This window comes from Capricornis sumatraensis, chromosome 3 (genome assembly GCF_032405125.1).
Source record: "Capricornis sumatraensis isolate serow.1 chromosome 3, serow.2, whole genome shotgun sequence".
In the NCBI taxonomy this organism is placed as follows: Eukaryota; Metazoa; Chordata; class Mammalia; order Artiodactyla; family Bovidae; genus Capricornis; species Capricornis sumatraensis.
The window spans coordinates 2689588-2705000 of record NC_091071.1 but is presented as its reverse complement, the minus strand read 5'-3'; the positions used below and the strand labels follow the sequence as shown (position 1 = coordinate 2705000).

At 62.4% G+C, this 15413-nt stretch overlaps 1 protein-coding gene across 1 annotated transcript in view; it reads right to left on the bottom strand.

Moving 5' to 3' along the window:
• The window catches only part of SDK1 (sidekick cell adhesion molecule 1), a 718540-nt gene that overhangs the window by 45209 nt on the left and 657918 nt on the right, over positions 1 to 15413 (bottom strand). Inside the window, exons 30-34 of the mRNA XM_068967809.1 lie at positions 14628 to 14829; positions 10418 to 10521; positions 8144 to 8214; positions 1155 to 1290; positions 1 to 54 (exon numbers count right to left, since the gene is read on the bottom strand). The exon at positions 1 to 54 is cut by the window's left edge and continues 6 nt beyond it. Coding sequence (XP_068823910.1) covers positions 1 to 54; positions 1155 to 1290; positions 8144 to 8214; positions 10418 to 10521; positions 14628 to 14829 — 567 coding nt within the window. The remainder of the gene's footprint in view (positions 55 to 1154; positions 1291 to 8143; positions 8215 to 10417; positions 10522 to 14627; positions 14830 to 15413) is intronic.

Genomic DNA, 15413 nt, shown 5'->3' with positions numbered 1-15413 from the left:
ACTCGTAGGTCGTCTCCGTGGAGCTGCTGTTGACTGTCTTGAAGCTGCTCTGGGCTGTGAGGGGCGAGCAGACAGGCCATCAGCTCGGGGACAGCTGGCGCCAGGACGGGGCGCAGACGTGGAGGGAGGCCTGGCCGGGAAGCTGCTCTGCCTCCCGAGCGGCCACCACATGCCCGTCTGCTCACCGGGACCCCCGCGGAGCCTCCTGAACCAGCCAGGCCCCTGGCCCATGAGGGGGAGGGGGTTCTCCTCTCTGATTAAACGGGTCGAATTGGCATCTGGCAGAGCACAGCACAAAGCGGCACTGGGGGCCACAGGACTGGCTGCTCCCGGGGCAGCCCTGTCTCGTTACATGCCCAGGTGAGCGCCCCAGGCCGGCGGGGACGACCCGTCAACAGTGAGCAGGTGCACAGACTCCCGCACCCTCTTATTCCGGGGTCTGTGCGACTCAGCCCAGAGGAACAGTCACGGCTAGCTGGGTGTCGGCAAGGGGCACCTGGGGAGATGCTGCGAGTGGGGGTCTCAGCGGAGCCAGGTTCTCCCCCGGTGGGGTTGGGGCCAAGGTGCAGCCCCTCGCTGACCCCAGAGTGGCTCCGGGGGCCAAGCACGGTGTGTGTGACCCACACAGAGAGGCCCAGGCAGAGCCGGACCCGGTGCCCTGGCCACCCTGCCGCCGCCCCCACCACGTGGGTGCCAGGGGCCCAGGTGTCTTCTCTGATGGTGCTGGGGGGCATCTCTCAGCCTTCTGGGGCCTCGCTCCACGGGCCCCAGCACCCCAGGCCTGCTCCGTGTGGGGTGATCCGCTGCCCCTGGAGGCCCGGCTACTCCTCCTCCAGGGCGCACAGGCCCCTGAGGCTCAGCCCCACCCTGGCTGGTGACCCCTGTACCCCCACCAAGCTGTGCCGGGCCCTGCGTCACCCTCTTCCCCTCACGTCCTCCATGACATCCTTTTACCCCGACAGCCCCTCAGATGGCTCCTCCTCCAGGCAGCCTTCCTGGGTCCCCTCCCTGTGCCCTGGGCCTTGCACACCGTTGGGGTGCTGGGGAGGGGGCAGAGCCGTACCCCCTCCGGCCCCCATGGCTGTTCCCAGCAGGCCTGGGGTGGGCAGACGTGGTGGTTATGGGAACCTCCGCCGTGGGGGAGGGGGGCTCACCTGTGAGCTCGGCCCGCAGAGCTGAGGGCGTCTTGAGCGTCTTGGAGTCGGTGGCGGGGGCCGCCTCGTACTCCAGCTCGCGGTAGTAGATCCGGTAGCCCTGCAGGAGGCCGTTCAGGCTCTCGTCCCTCGGGGGCTGCAAAGACAGCACGGTCAGGGGCCTGGCTGCATGCTGGCTGACTGTGTTGAAAGGTGGGGCGTCACTGGTTCAAGACAACCGGAGGGGCCTTGGTTGTTGGCAAGAGGACAGGCAGGTGTCCCACTGATGAGGAATGACGGGGTCCGGGGACAGAACCCGGGCCTCCTGGTCCTGTGTGCGTGGACACGGGTGTGTCTCCCTGTCCAGCCCGGACACCTGAGCCCCAGGGCTGGGGCCGGAGACTGTGGCCCAGGTCACAGATGGAGAGGAAGCTGCCCACTCCTGGCAGACCCAGAACCAAAGGGGGCCGTGGATGCGGCCTGGCCTTGCGTCATCCACCACTGACCCCACCCCATCTCTTCAGTCCCCGACCCTCCCGTCCACCCGGGCTTGTGGCCGTCTCGCTGGGACCCTCACTGACCCCTCTGCGTGCCAGGTGGCCCCCTGCCTGACCGGCGTAGGGCTAGAACAACCCCTCCCACCACCCACTGCACCTCAGCTGGTGTAAGAGCGGCCAATGGTGGGGCAGGGCCTCGTCTGACTCCTAAGAACCCAGCGGTAGGCGGCTGACGGCTGACAGGTGGCTCAGAGACAAGGTCGGACGGTGGGGGAGTCTGAGCCTGTGCTTGTGAGCCTAGGACCTTGCAACCGCTTCCCTCTGGGTACCGCCGCTGCTCAGGGAGGGCCCGGCCTGACTCCCCTCCCCCTTTGGCTGGTTTCTGTTGATTAGTGAGCCTGGGGAGGGCGTTCCCAGCTGGGTTGACAGGTCTGTCTGTGGAAGGAAGACCATCCCACTCCACGTGGAACCCAAATAAGGCCATGGCACTGACCCCGGTGCTGGGGGCTACGGGCTTTGCTCCTCCCGCTGTGGTCCTCAGCAGGTCAGGACCAAACCTCCCAAACTGCAGCCGGACAGATGGACCCAGAGCGCCCGGTGCCCGAGTGGATGCCACAGCTACTGTAGGAAAGCCCCCTGCTGTGGGTTGAACTGTGCCCCCCCCCGAGGAGACATGCTGAGTCCTAACCGCTGGTCCTGGCAAAGTGACTTCATCAGGATTCAGATCTCTGCAGACGTAATCAAGTTAGGAAGAGGGCATCTGTGGAAGGGGGTGCTCTAAGGCAATGGTGGGCTTCCCAGAGGGCAGTTCCATTCTATTTGCCCAAGTCTTTCATGCAGTGATCACACGTCTAGAAACTGACCCCACATGGACACTCGATTGTGTGCAGTCCTGAGATCTACAAACGTGAGCCTGGGACTAACTCTCCCCCACTCCTCAAAATGCCAAGACCAGTCCTCTCTGGGTCTTTTCAATGCCAAGACAACAGGATGGCCTTCGAGCTTGAAGGGCGCAGACAGTAAGATTGCCTGCAGACAAATTGGCAGACTTGGGACTCGTGAACGCCATCAGGTAATGTGATAATTGATTCATATGGGCACCTGGATGTTCAGCGTGATGGATCGTAAAGACAAAACACATTTTAAGAGGCAATATAGAATCTAGCAATTATTTAACAAATGCTGAGACCAGAAAAAGACCCAAAGATTCTTATAAGATGAGGACATTTGGACACAGAAAGAATGTCACGCAAAGGCAGAGGTGGCAACTGAAAGAAGCGCCTCGAAGCCAAGGAGCGGAGAGGCCTGCTGCAGCCGCCGGAGGCCGGGAGAGGCGGGCAGCAGGCTTCCCTGTGTCTGCAGTCAGCCGCCACCTTGACCTTGGACTCTGGCCTTCAGAACTGTGGGAGGGCAGGGCGGCCGGTTCCAGGGGCTCTGCTGTCCAAACTCACACCCTTCAATTCTCAGTCCCTGAACCCAGGCAGCACCGTGGGGACCCAGATGCTCAGCTAAGTCTGTTCGTGACCTCTGGCTGCTCTCGGTCCCAAACTCGGGACCCCTGTGGGAGGGGACAGCTCTCTGCCCTCACACTCGCCAGTGGGCAGCACACACAGCAAGGGCGCTTCCTCCCACGAGCTGGAATCACCACGTTTTCACCACGAGAGCCCAGGGGTTTGCAGGGTGGGTCTGCCGCAGCCCCCGACGTGCTCTCCCGCCACTTCCTGGGTCCTCCGACCCCCCATCCCCACCCCGCCCCGGCACGGAAAGCGCCGTGGCTGGCCATTCTTCCCATCAGACGTAGACATGCAAGCCTGGGAAACCAGAGTGGACTCGCGCGTGCTCGGGATCCACGTGCACCCCTCGGGCCAGGGGAGCCCAGCAGGCCCACCCAGACAGCATTGGCCTGCTAAACGTCACCTTCACAGACACTGAGAAACCAGCCGTGTGGGTCGCCTCACTGCCAGATTCTCCCTCCTGTGCGGGTCTGGGACGGGACCCGGATGCTTCCAGGGTGTCAGTGCTTGCTCCGCTCTCCCGACACCCACAGGTGGGGACAACTTTAAACTCACCTCACGGCTGTAGAACTAACGATCTGAGCGTGAAGGTGGACCCGCTCAGACCCCCGCGTCGCCTGGATGGGGCAGGTGGGCGGGGCAGGTGACCGGCTGGGCACGCAGGGTCTCGGAGGCACATGCCTGCCCGGCGGGCCTGGGGCTGGACCATGACACAGCCACTTCCTCCAGCAGCGAGCCTGCTGCCCTCTGCCCCAGCCATTCCCAAAACGAGGCCTCACCTGACCAGAGCGCTGGGGGCTCGGGGAGCTGTGTGCTCTCAGGAAGGGAGGTGAGAGCAGGGTGAACCCTGGGGGCCTGCCTGGGCTCTGTGTCTGGTTGCAGTTTCTACTTTATTCTGCCCTTCTCTTTCCCACCAGTTTTGATGGACAGAACCTCTGTCCTCCACACTGCAGACTCAGGGACACCCCTGAGCAGGGCACGCCCTGGCATGCTGGGCGGTCCCTATGCTTCCTGTCCAGCCCCGGCCCTGGAGCCGCCCCGCCCTGAGGACGGCAGCGTTTCAGATCCTCTGATACACTTTTTTTAGATCCCTCCCCTTTGAGTTCATTGGACTGGTTCAGGTAGCTTTAAGGGTTTTTGTTTTGCACGACCCTCTGCTATTTAAAAACTGGTTCCATGCGGTAAAGGCAGACTCCATGCAGTGCTTACTGCTAGTTGGTGCCACGTGCAAATCGTGTGTGTGTCTGTGTGTGTGTAATGCACGCAGGCGCCATCTCCTCCTAAGGACGGAAGCCCGCAGTCTGCCCCTCCGACCCTAGCCCTGGTTTTCTGCTGGCTACAGCTGAGACAAGTTACATCCTCACTCCTAGGCTTCCTTCAAGCACAACTATCACAGCACGTAAGAGAAAGTTTATTTCACCCCCTTCTTAAAAAATACAACAGATGAGAAAGTTGGAAAAGTCTACGCGTAAGAATAAGGAGAGACGTTTTCCCACCTGACACCTAAGCTGTGCAGAGAAGGTCCAGGTTCAGTGACGCGCTCTCCACCGCCCTTCCCAAGTGAGGTTCAGTGGTCGCAGGGCTACTGACCCTCTGGGTCCCAGGCTGCCCACAGCTGTGACCCCTGAGGGAGGGTCCTGAGGGCCCCGCCCCACCAGTATCCCGGCAGTGAAGGCACCCGGCTGAGGCCCCCAGGAAGTCAGCGGGGCTCCTCGCTGCAGAAGGTCCTGCCTGCACCCCAGCCCTGCCTCTAGCGCTGACCGGCTCCACAGGTTGATGAGGTGCCCTGAGCTGTGACATAAGCGTCTAAAGTGCTTCACCCTGCCTTCCGCAAATCGGAAATTCCACTAGCCGGTCCGCAGGGGCCTGGGTGTTTTTCAGTTTTGGAAAAGGGGCCCTTGTTAAAGTGCCCATAACCTGGTTGGAGTGCACCGGCCTTGACCCGCCCCCCGCCTCTAGCAGGCAGGAAGAGGATTGAGAGCTGGGGCTTGAAGGACTCCCACCGTGAGCCTCAGTCCTGGCTGAGCGCCAGGGGTCAGGCTGGGGCCAGCTCAGCGGGCCTTCCCAGACAGGGCAGGCTGCGGGTGGGGGACCCGGGGCTGGGGAGGGTCCACACGGAGTCCGGGGTCTCAGGGTGAGCCGGAGGCAGAGCGGGACTTTCACTGCCATCGCCCTGGGGCCTGCGCCTGGGACTTCCCACCATCTCTGTTCCCTGGAGCCCAGAGCACGGGTTCCCTCTGATGCCTGCGGGACTGGGTCCATGGCTCAGCAGGCACGGGAGGCCCTAGAGAACCAGCTCCAGGCGCCTGCCCTTGAAGCCCAGCAGCCGTCACACCTGAGCCTACATTCCTGCGGACATGCCACAGGATAATGACCTGCCTGCCCTGACGGGTAGGGGGCGGGGACTGGCCATCCTGTTACCTCCCACATCCCTCCGGCTGCTCCCCTCCCATTTTCTCACTGATGTCTGTGGACCTCACAGCAGGGAAAGGAGGCTCTGGGTGCTCAGAGCCCAGCACCGGAGCTGGTCCTCATAAGATGACAGAGCGGGCGGTGAGAAAGGAACAAAGGCCAGGCGATGTCCCAGAGAGGCCAGGCCCCCGCGTCCCCTCTGACCCGGGGGCTGCGCCACACTCTTAGGAAGGTGCCCTGCACAGCTGAGTCTCCCCTGCCTGAGGCCGCTGCACGTGATGCAATCTATCCCTTAGGATGTTAATTTTGCTGGAAAACAGCCTCTAAATCCACTCAGAGAAAAGCTGAAGAGGAGACGAGAGAGGAGGTGCATGAGTCACAGACGGTGTGACCCGCTGGAGGTCTCAGAACAGCCAGCTTAACTGTGATCAGTTCAGAGACACGGATGCCCAGCACGAGCTGTACTCAGTGTGAACACAGAGCCACTGCTGTCTAGAATATACGCACAAATCCTCAGATTCCAACAGCACCGGCCCCCGAGAGGCACGGACTGGCTGTCCCACCCAGGTCAGGTCAGCCACCCAGTCGCGTTGACTCTTTGTGACCCCCTGGACGGCAGCGTGCCAGGCCTTCCTGTCCATCACCAACTCCCAGAGCGTGCTCAAACCCACGTCCATTGAGTCGGTGATGCCACCCAACCCTCTCATCCTCTGTCGTCCCCTTTTCCTCCTGCCCTCAATCTTTCCCAGCATCAGGGTTTTTTCAAATGAGTCAGTTCTTCGCATCACGTGGCCACAGCATTTAAGTTTCAACTTCAGCATCAGTCCTTCCAGTGAATACTGAGGACTGATCTCCTTTAGGACTGACTGGTTTGACCTTGCAGTCCAAAGGACTCTCAAGAGTCTTCTCCAGCACCACAGTTCAAAAGCATCAATTCTTTGGCGCTCAGCTTTCTTTATAGTCCAACTCTCATATCCATACATGACCACTGGAAAAACCACAGCTTTGACTAGATGGACTTTTGTCAGCAAAGTAATGTCTCTGCTGTTTAACATGCTGCCTAGGTTTGTCATAGCTTTTCTTCCAAGGAGTAAGCGTCTTTTAATTTCAAGGCTGCAGTCTCCATCTGCAGTGATTTTTGGAGCCCAAGAAAATAGTCTGTCAGTGTTTCCATTGTTTCCCCATCTATTTGCCATGAAGTGATGGGACCTGATGCCATGATCTTAGTTTTTTGAATGTTGATCATCCTACTAAGAGGAACCAAATCTGATGGATGGCCCATTCAAGTGGGTCAGTGGCCTTGGAATTACAGGCAGTGCTTGCGTTTTTAAACAAATTACTAAAAAAAAAAGATTTACAGGTGAAACATTTTGTTTGGAATGCAAATCTATATTTAAACGTTGTCCCTTTGTTCTGTTGGCTCTGATTTAGTAAATTACTCATAATTTTAATTATACTTCAATTCTCTGGCAGTTGACAGGCATTTATTTCCACAATGCATCATACTGACCACCTCCTGCTCAGGCTTCTTGCAATTAGTTTCTCCTGCTGGGCTCCGAAGGAGGACAGCTGACGGCCAGGCACGCCCAGCGCCTTCCGTGCAGCTCTCGCTGCCTCGCAGGGCATCTGGGACTGAGTGCTCACAGCCCAGGGGCAGAAGGCCTGGGCTGACAGCCAGCACCACGTCCACAGCTGCCTGTCAGGAGCGGCTGAGGTGCCACAGCCCCGAGCTCAGCTGGCTACGGGGCAGCCAGACCCACGTCTGAGACCAAGCACGTGCCCGGCAGAATTCAGCACCACCCGGAAGACCATCTACTCTTGGTCAGTTGTGTTAGTGGAGAGTGGGAACTGGAAGTGCTTGGAGCCTTGAGTTTCCATGTTGAATGTTCCCCATCTCTCACCAGAGACCCTGATGGAAGTCAGGGGTCTAATGGGCCTTGGATCAGAGACCTCACAGGGGCCTCAGAGGGGACCCTGGAACCCCTGTTTTTACAGAGGAGGAACCTGGGGTCAGAGAGGCTTCTGGGGTCAGAGTCTTGCTATGGCAAAACGGCCCGCAGGCCGAGGCCAGGCCCTGTCCCTCTCCCAGGGTCCTGAGGGCCACTCGGCTGCGGCTCCCCCGGGACAGCCGTCAGAGCCCAGCTGAAGCCTCCTGGGTCCCCATCCAGTCTCAGCACTCCAGGGAGGCTGGAAAGGGCAGAATGCCACGGCAGTGAGCTCCCAGTTCACCAGGGAGACACCTGGAAATGTCTTCTGTCCACACTGAAAGGGTCCTGCTACCCCGAGGAGCTGCCACTCAGCAACAGAGAGGAGAGGAAATCGCCTGGGATGACTCGGCCACCAGGCGGGCTGTGCCCTGGGCCCGCCCGGCCGTCCTGCTGGCCGCCCCTCCCCCACACACCGCGCTCCGGTTCACTCTGCAGGTCGCCACGGCGCTGGACTTCCCGCCCTGGAGGTCACACTCACACCACGGCTCTGCACCAGCTGGCCTCTCCAGCCCCACCCAGCGTTGGGCGGCTGCCCACCGAGCGAGCTCACCGCTGCGGGAGCGGGGTTCACAGAGCACCGCGGGGTCCCCGGGCCTTACCTGCCACTGGATCAGGACAGACGAGGTGGTGCGTGGCGCCACGGACACGGAGCGAGGGGGCTCCCCGGGGACTGGGAGGGAGAGGGAGGCAGCAGGGGTTAGCCTCGAGCTCGGCCCCGCCTGCTTTCAACCAGCCAGCACGCGGCCCCCTCCTCCCTGGGGACACCCTTCCCCCGCCTGCCAGCCCGTCTAGGGGAGAGTGAGCTCGTCCTGGACCACCTCCCCGACCTCACCTCCCAAGGACCCGCCCCACTGGACACACGCAGAGTCTGGGTCTCTCCACAGCCGAGGCGCCCGGAGTGCTCCTGCAGTTCCCTGACCTCCTCTCCAGAGGATGAGGCACGTCACTCTTTCGGGGTACGTGGGTCAGAGCTACTTCTGAACAGGACACATGAGCAAGCCAGGCCCAGGGCCCTTCGCTTTAAACACGGACGTGACTGTCAGGAAAGGGGGTGACTCTGGGGGCTGGGGAGACCTCTGGCCCGGCCAGGGTCCTGGCGGTGGCCTGGTGCTGCTCTGGTTTGACCCCGCCCTGCTCTATGGAGTGTCCGTCACGTCCAGATGTGTCCAATACGTCTGCCCCCTCTGGGCCTGGGCGGCCCGCTCCCAGCAGACGGACTGGCCTTCTCACAGCGGCCCCGCTGTGACAACCCAAGACCCGACGCAGAGTCAGTGTTCAGAAACGGGCTTTGAGCAGAAGGATTTAGGGCCTCTCCCCACCCGCCTCACCTGTGTGCCTGGCACCCCCAGCCTGCTCCCCACTCCGACTCAGCTGCTCTGAGCGACCCCTGCACCCTGCAGGCCTCCCCGTCCTCTGGGCCCAGACCAGGGACGGGCCCATGCTGGCCATACTCTAGGCCCCCGGCCCCAGGGGCCACTGTCTACCCTGCTCCTCTGACCTCTGACTGTTCCGGCTCAAGGGCCTGACCCAGCGTTCCTGCCCACATGGGGCAGGCTTAGTACTCTCAGGATAAGAGACCCTTTCCCAGCAAACCATCTGTGCGCTCCCAAGCCCCTCCCCCAGCACTGGCCCCAGTGTGGTCAGTGTGGCCTGTCCTCTCCCCTGAGAGGTGGACTCAGAGACACAGGACAAAAACACAAGGCCAACCCATTGCAAAGAGAAGATGAAGAGGTGATTCGAATATGAAAGGGCTGAGAGCGGCCCCCTTCTGCCCGAGCCTGTGAGGGGGAGGGGAGTGGGTGGGTGCTCCTCTCCCAGGGACAAGCTGCTGGGTTTTTTCCTTCTAAGAACTAGCGCTCAGGCAAGGTGCTAATGCAGGAATACAGTGCACGCCACAGGGGACAAGTGCCGCTTCTCCAGATCCGGGGCCCACCCTTCCTCCCCGGCCTCCCGCCAACGGGGTGGCGGGGACACCTCTCCGGTCAGGATCGCGGGGCCCTGGCGGCCTGACCTCAGCGAGTTCAAGAGCCACAAGGCCCTGGACCCCGTGGCTGGTCCCTCAGGGGAGGAGGCCCCGATACCCCGGGCTACAGAAGAGCAGAGCTGAAGCCCGGAGGCCTGGTGTGATCGTGGGGATGGGCTGGTTTGAAGGCGGCTCCACCACTGAGTTAAGCGGGGAACGGGGAGCTCAGAGCAGGCCTGGGGATTGTCACAAAGCACCTCCCAGTGAACTGAGGGTCCAGGTCAGCCGCCTGGGCTCTGAGCCTCAGCGTCGTCACGCAGCGGCTGTACTCTGTCCTGAGCACCTGCCTGTCTGCTGGGTGGGCCTGAGGACCCCGCCTTCCTGTCCTTCTGGGCCTGGTCTCACTGCCGATGGTCAAACAAACTCACAGGGGATCTGCAGGCCCAGTTCCTCTGAGCAGAACCGAGCAGGGGTGGGGGAGGGACCTGGAGCTTTCGGGGTCTCTCTGACACTTCACTGTGCATTCGTCAAGCGGCAAAATCAGGACGGCTCGTGAATGAGAAAAATGGGGGAAAGCTCTTACAACCAGCTACCCCACGGCATCTATCTTTAATGACCCTATAAATTATTCAATGTCAGGGATGCTAATGGATCGTCAGGTTTGGAAGCCAATCAAAGAAACGTCCCTCCATTTGGAAGCCCTTGAAGTCTGATTTACGGCCCTGGGCTGTGCAGGGGTGCCGGCTTCTGCTGCTAATTGAACCCCACTGCCAATGGAACCCCGCTGCCCATGGCCGCTCCCCCGCTCCCTTGGGTGACCTCTTCCTGGTTCAAGGCGGGAGCAGGCCTCTCTAGGAGTTCGGGTTTCGGGGTGCACAGGCAGCAGCGGGAAGCGGGCCCTGTTGCTCACCATCCTGCAGCGTGGTGACCGCCTCCGTCTCGGCGCTGAAGTCGCTGTCCCCAATGTCGTTGGTGGCCTTCAGACGCAGCTTATAGGAGGTGAAGGGCCTCAGCCTGAACACAGAAGAGACCTGTGACCATGGGGCCCCCACCGCTGGGGCCCCCACGAGGGGGCGTTCTGGGGCTGCATCCCGGGCTGGTGGGGTGCCCACGAGGGGGCATTCTGGGGCTGCATCCCCAGGCAGCAGTGAGCTGGCCCGGGACTGCTGGGGAGCAGCCCCCAGCCCCCAGCGCTGTCTTGATGGTCAGTCTAGGGGGACAGGAGATGCAGGGAGGGGGCAGAACTCCTGTAATTAGAGACACTTCAGTGCATGCACAAATTGCTGCTCTGCAAGGAGCTGGAGGGTTCCTCCAGAGGCGCTGATTACCTGGAGCTCCTGCCCACGCCCCTCCCCCTCCCCAGGGCTCCTGCCTCCAGCTCCCATGACCTGGGAGTCTGCCCTGGCCTCCTCCCTCCTGACTAAGCCAGCCAGGGTACCCAGCGCTTGACCAACGCGAACCCCTCTAACCCCCAGGGCGGCTCTGCAGGGTGGAGCCATCAGGATTCCCAGGTCACGAGGAGGGGACAGAGGCCTCTGCCCTCTGCAGGGACTGGTCAATGGCTGGGGCGGGAAGACAAGTCTTTTAAACAACCCTAAGTAAGACCAAGATGATGTCGACTGCCCACAGTGAAATGATGTCCCTCCTCGGCCCATGGACGAGACTTTAGGGACACGAATGCACTTCTTGGTGCCACCGCTTCGGGCTTCCTCTTTCCCTTCCATCCATCCACCCACCCAGGTGGTCCAGATCTGCAGGGGTCTCATGTGCCCAGGGCGGAGCCACACCAACAACGAAGGCTTCAGATGGACTCGTCTGCGCTAAGGACACACAAACCTTCACCGCGTCCCTGGGGCCACTTCCCGCTCACCCCATTCAGCAGCAGCTGCTACTCCTGCTCACGGGGAGCCAACGAGCACCCCTCCTGCCCCTTCCCTCTGCCTCAGGCGGTGGCCCCATCATCCTCTCTGTTTCCTGGACCCAAACATCCCAAGTGATTCTAGGTGCCCCCTCCCTGTCCCTTAATCCAGACCGCCTCCAGCTTTCCTCACCTTGGTCTAAGCACAGCCCTCCTGCCTCAAGCCAACCCTGCCTTCTCGCTTCTCACCTGACCTGTAAACCAGTGGCTTTCAAACTGAGGACCAAGGAACCCCTGAAATGCTAAGGAACCCTCTGGGCATCCAGGGTTTCTGCTCCCCCTGCGTCAACCAGCTCCTCGTCCATCTGGTTGGTAATCACTTCCGGGAAACACTTCGTTTAGAGAAAGGATTCTGCTATCTTGAAACACTGAGGACCGTTTTTGGAAGCCGCGATTAGAAAGCTTTCCTCTCCCTGTTTTCATATCTTCTCCTGCGTGAGGCCGCCCCCGACGCGAGACTGCCCCCACGCGAGGCCGCCTCCCGCGTGAGACCGCCCCCCACGCGAGACCGCCTCCCGCGCCAGACCGCCCCCCGTGCCAGACCGCCCCCCGCGCCAGACTGCCTCCTGCGTGAGACCGCTCCCCACGCGAGACCGCCCCGACGCGAGACCGCCCCCACGCGAGACCTCCTCCCGCGCGAGACCGCCCCCACGCGAGACCTCCTCCCGCGCGAGACCGCTCCCCACGCGAGGCCGCCCCCCGCGCGAGACCGCCCCCACGCGAGACCTCCTCCCGCGCGAGACCGCTCCCCACGCGAGACCGCCCTCCACGCGAGGCCGCCCCCACGCGAAGACGCCCCCGACGCAAGACCGCCTCCTGCGTGAGACCGCCTCCTGCATGAGACCGCCTCACGCGTGAGACCGCTTCCCACGCGAGACCGCCCCCACTCGAGACCGCCCCCACGCGAGACCGCCCCCCGCGCGAGACCGCCCCCACGCGAGGCCGCCCCCACGCGAGACAGCCCCCGACGCGAGACCAACCCCCGCACGAGACCGCCCCCAATGCGAGACCGCCCCCCGCGCGAGACCTCCTCCCTCGCGAGACCTCCGCAGCGGCTCTCCGCGAGCTCACACTTGCAGGGATGCTCGTCCACCACTGGCCAGGCCTGGCGCCAGGCGGTGCTGAGTGAACGCTCGCTAGAGGGACGAATGCAGGGGGACGTTATCTGTCCCGGAAGTTTCTCGGGAGGGTTGAAGAGGACGGGCGTGAAAGTCAGCGCAGGCTGGGGACATGGTGGGGGCCCGGGAAGTGACCCTCGTGTTCAGACGCAGCACTTCGACTGCCCGTGCCTGCGAGCTCTGTTGCTCAGTCGTGTCAGACTCTTCGTGACCGCGTGGACTGCGTCTAGCGGACTCTGCTTGGAACAGGGTAGCGCACCTGACCTAGCACACTGCATTTGGGACTTCGCTCTTCTCTAAGGATTTTGGGAACTGAGGCCAAAGACCTTTTAAGACCACCCCTTCTTTCCTGAACTCCAGGGTCTCAGGGAGTCGGGGGCACATCACGGGCAGTGAAGGATGACTTGACGGCTGGATGAGTGGGCCCTGGTCTGAGATGGACGGGCTGGGGCCAGGGGACCGGGAATCAGAGCTCCCAGCCTCACCCTGCGCTGAGCAGGCTCCTCTCCTCCAGAGGACCCACGACTGTCCCTGTGGGTCACTGAGCTGCAGGACTTCCTGTCTCAGCAGGAAAGCCCTGCCTGGCACCTGGAAATAGGCACAGGGCAGCTCAGAAGCCATGAAGGGAGTGGCCAGCTTGTTGCCCTGGAGATGCAACCGTGGCTACTGAGCCTGGACGACTGGTCTACCCTCTGCCCAGGGCACTTGCCATCACCACCTCCCTCCTGCCCCCTTGCTCCCGCCACACTCCCTGCTGAGTACAACGAAACTTCCAGGACCACTTGAAAAACGGAGGAGGAACAAACCCTCCTATTTCCCCCCAGCTCTGCTCTGTTCACTCGCCCAGGCCTCCTCCAGCCTCGGCTTTGAAGAGGGCCAAGCGGGAATTCCGATTCCGGCCCCACCTCTCCTAACTGGGGCACTTCATCTAATTTCTCTGGAGTCTCAGTCGGCTCATTTATGGAAATGGAGGTGATGGTATCTGCGCTTGCAGGGGAAGTTCTGTTGCACAGCCTGCCTCGAGGAGTCTGGTCACACAGCAGGCGCTTAATAAACGTTCCTTTCTCTTTCCTGTCTCCTCATAGGCTGCTGGAGAGGGCACATTCAGGGAAGCAGCAGGGCCCACGGTCGCTGGGCACAGGGCCCACTGGAGCCCAGGCAGTCACCGCCCTGTCCCCGAGGGACACCCAACCGGATGGGAACGTAACACAGCACCCGGCACGGGGCTCTTGGGAGCCGGGAGAGGAGCCGTGGTCAGCTAGACAAGCACGGGGCCTCCTCTGCCCTCCTAGGAGGTCCTGGCGAGGGCTCTAGACCCACGAAGACAGGGGTACCCACTGCCGGGCACCCTGGAGTGTGAACCCGTGGAGTCGGGGCTGAGCGGAAGGACAGGTGATGCTGGGCGTCTCCCTGGGGCCCCCCTGGACCACCACCAACCCTGCAGCCCAGGGCTTCTGTCCCAGGGGACCGTCACTCCCCAGGCCTGCCCGTCTAGACGGTTCCACCTGGAGGAAGCTGGCAGGCTACTTAATGCCCCCCAGCCCTCACCTCCTCCACCACAAAGCAGGTGCAGCCAAGAGAAGAGGCCAGGTGGGATCAGGACAAAGCGAGCCCAGGGCCTCCCCGCACCCAGCGGTCACGGAATGGCTGGCTCAGGGGCAGCCCTGCTCCTGCCGTCGACCATCACTGTGGAGCCACGGATGGCAGCGGGGGAAAGAGGTGTGCCTTACTGACCCAGACCGGGCCATAGAGGAGGGTTGTCCCCCTGACCGTGACACTGGCCTGTGACACGGTGCCAGGGGCAGCTGGGCTGCCATCTGCCTCAGGGACTTGAGGCCTCCGCCCCTATCGCCTCATTAGATCCCGCAGCTCAAGGGTGGCGGGGGCGGACAGAGCTCAGATGGACAGGCAGGAAGAGGCCGGGGTGGGCCCTGGGACTCCTGGGTCCTGGCATGGGAGGGCCGGCCAGAGGGCAGATGCGGGTTCGCAGTGTGGGTCTCCCTACTGGGAGGGCGGGAGCCGGCGGGGGGAGCGCCCAGCAGGGCCCCCGGGGCGGGGCAGGGCCCTCCCTGCCCATTCGGTACCTTTCGACGACACAGGCTGTGGCCTCGTGGCTGATGGACGAGGAGTAGGTCTGCCACTGGCCCCCGGGGAGCTCGCGCAGCTGCAGCGTGAAGTACCGGATCGGGGAGGCGCCGTCGCTGCCGGGCACCCACCGCAGACACAGGCTGCGTGCCGCCACGTCGGCCTGGGGCACCTGGAGCTCCCTGGGGGGTGCGGGCCGCTCTGCAACCAAGAGAGGATGCCAGGTCAGGGCCGGGCCACCACGAGCAGCTCCGGGGGGGCTCGGCGGCTGCCTGGGGCACTCTCCTGCTTTCCGATTTTGGGCCAGCGCCTCTTTAACCCTGGTTTGCACTCCCTGGACGTCGACCAGGGCCTGGGACCATGAAGGTTGTGGCGTGGGCGGCCTGGGGGCCGCGCTGAGCCTCTGAGGTCGGGACTGGGTTCGGGGAGCGGGGCCTGGACCCGTTCCTGAGTGGGGGTCACTCGCCTGTCGCCCGGGCTCCTCACCCCATCGACAGAGAAGCCCCACGGGGCAGGAGTAACTGTTGAGCTGTGCGGCATGATGAGCGCGGGTTCCAATCAGGATGTGCGGGGGGAAAAGACGCTGCAGCTGATTGCCAGCCCCCCAGGGATGGCCGCGAGGGGCCCGGACCTAACTCCCTTCCCTGAGGCCCACGCTGCGGCCTGAGAGCCCAAGTCCCCTCCTGGGCCCATGGGAAGGGGCCCGGTTCTCCTGGGCCCCTTGCTGAGCCATGGGGGCTGCAGGGAGGCAGGGGCGCTTGGGGGCTGGAGGGCGGGGAACAGGG